General features: G+C 44.0%; 1 protein-coding gene across 1 annotated transcript; it reads left to right on the top strand.

Moving 5' to 3' along the window:
- Window positions 1-223: 223 nt before the first annotated feature.
- On the top strand, window positions 224-1,482 carry LOC141164076 (aldo-keto reductase family 1 member B10-like). Its single transcript, XM_073649233.1, has 4 exons — window positions 224-355; window positions 478-561; window positions 677-756; window positions 1,446-1,482. Exons 1-4 carry the CDS (start codon window positions 224-226, stop codon window positions 1,480-1,482), a joined length of 333 nt encoding a protein of 110 aa, XP_073505334.1.
- Window positions 1,483-1,797: the final 315 nt, after the last annotated feature.

Here is a 1,797-nt window from a genome sequence, read left to right as displayed (position 1 = left end):
ATATTAATAGCCAGGGAAGGGGCCATAAATACTAGCCCCCTCCGTGGCTAATAATACCACCCCTCAGCAGTCCAAATACACAAATTCTGCTGTATCGGCTGCCGCCACTAGATGGAGCTCACTGCAGTACAGTTCTACAGTGGAGGTGATTGCACCACGTTGTGCAGTGAGCTGCCCTCAGTGGTGATGATGGGAAGTGCAAGTTTAAATGATTAATTACATTATGTTATTAATTATATTATTGATTAATAATCAAGTTGTTTTTTATTTTAGGGCCAAACCTGAGGACCCATCCCTTCTAGAAGAACCTAAAATCATAGACTTTGCAGCCAGGCATAAAAAAACAGCTGCCCAGGTACTGGAGGTGACATTTATTACACCACCAGCCTATATAATGAGTCCTTCACATATAATACTGAGAAGCGTTATATCACCGCAGGTACCGAGCGTGCCGCTTACATTTATTTATTCCCACAGGTCCTGATCCGTTACCATATCCAGAGGAATGTGGTCGTCATCCCGAAGTCTGTGACCGCCGAACGCATCGAAGAGAACTTCCAGGTATAAACTGCTGTGAAAAATAATATATAATATACTCTACATCCTGTATTATACTCCAGAGCTGCGCTCACTATTCTGCTATCAATCTCTGATGCCGGTCATTCTGTATTTTCAGGTGTTTGACTTTGAATTGACCCCAGAAGACATGAAGGACATTTCCACCTTTTATCGGGGGTGGAGGGTCTTTGCCTTATCGTAAGTTGACCTAAAACCGAGCAAACTTGTACATGACAGTATAAGCCACTGAATTAGTCTGTTGCTATGCAATGATCTTCCTAGTAACCAGGCTGTCAGACCTCCACAATCCCCACTTTGAGGAGTAGCTGCCTTTCTGACCCCATTCGTCACCGTAAGAAACAGATGGGGTTCGATAATGGACTGGTTGCCATGGACATTGTGTGACGGCACCATACAAGATTCCATGGTTTAATATGGACATTGTATGATGACACCACATAAATTTCTGTGGTTGCTATGGACATAGTCTGATGGCACCATATAAGCTTCCGTGGTTACTATGGACATTGTGTGACGGCACCATATAAGCTTCTGTGGTTGCTATGGACATTGTGTGATGGCACCATATAAGCTTCTGTGGTTGCTATGGACATTGTCTGACTGCACCGTATATGCTTCCGTGGTTGCTATGCGTTCTGTCCCTAGAAACCAGTCATTTAGCTGCTCAGTGTATCGGAAGTATCTAAATCGACAGCTTGAGTGCAGTCACACGACAGCATCCGTATCAGATGCTGCCTTCAGCTCTTCCTCCAACCGGAGCGGAGATCTTAAATGGACAGTACCATGTATTTAATTTGGCCGCATTGTAGAAGACAATGTCTGAACTCCGAAATAACAAACTTTTTTTTTCCGCTTCCATCTCTCAGAACCAAGAACCACAAGGACTATCCGTTCAACGCTTAGTTTTGAGGGCGCTCGCCTCCTGTGACAGCCGCTGTTGTGTCCGGTCGTTGTCGTCTTTTCTAGTTTTTTGTAATTTCAAGTATTAGCGTTACTGATATTATAGGATTATCTGATCCCGTTCTTCTGCACTCCGGTATCCGCAGCTCCGTGTAATGTAGCGTATACAATAAACCAGAGTTCACTACCGGTCTCCTACCTGCGATATAAGTACATTACTGGTCCTGCATTAGACTCCAGAGCTGCACTCACTATTCTGCTGGTGCAGTCACTGTGTACATACATTACATTACTGATCCTGATTTACATCCTGTATTA

Source organism: Phyllobates terribilis, unplaced genomic scaffold (assembly GCF_046119375.1).
Source record: "Phyllobates terribilis strain yellow unplaced genomic scaffold, ASM4611937v1 Scaffold_10__3_contigs__length_209671492, whole genome shotgun sequence".
Taxonomy (NCBI): Eukaryota; Metazoa; Chordata; class Amphibia; order Anura; family Dendrobatidae; genus Phyllobates; species Phyllobates terribilis.
This window is presented reverse-complemented; position numbering and strand designations above follow the sequence as displayed.

Excerpts from the sequence above, each read along its gene's own strand:
- LOC141164076 (XM_073649233.1), top strand. The coding sequence starts at position 224 with ATGTTATTAATTATATTATTGATTAATAATCAAGTTGTTTTTTATTTT. Across the intron at positions 356-477 it reads ATAAAAAAACAGCTGCCCAG|GTCCTGATCCGTTACCATAT; the intron begins GTACTGGAGGTG and ends TTATTCCCACAG. Across the intron at positions 562-676 it reads GCATCGAAGAGAACTTCCAG|GTGTTTGACTTTGAATTGAC; the intron begins GTATAAACTGCT and ends CTGTATTTTCAG.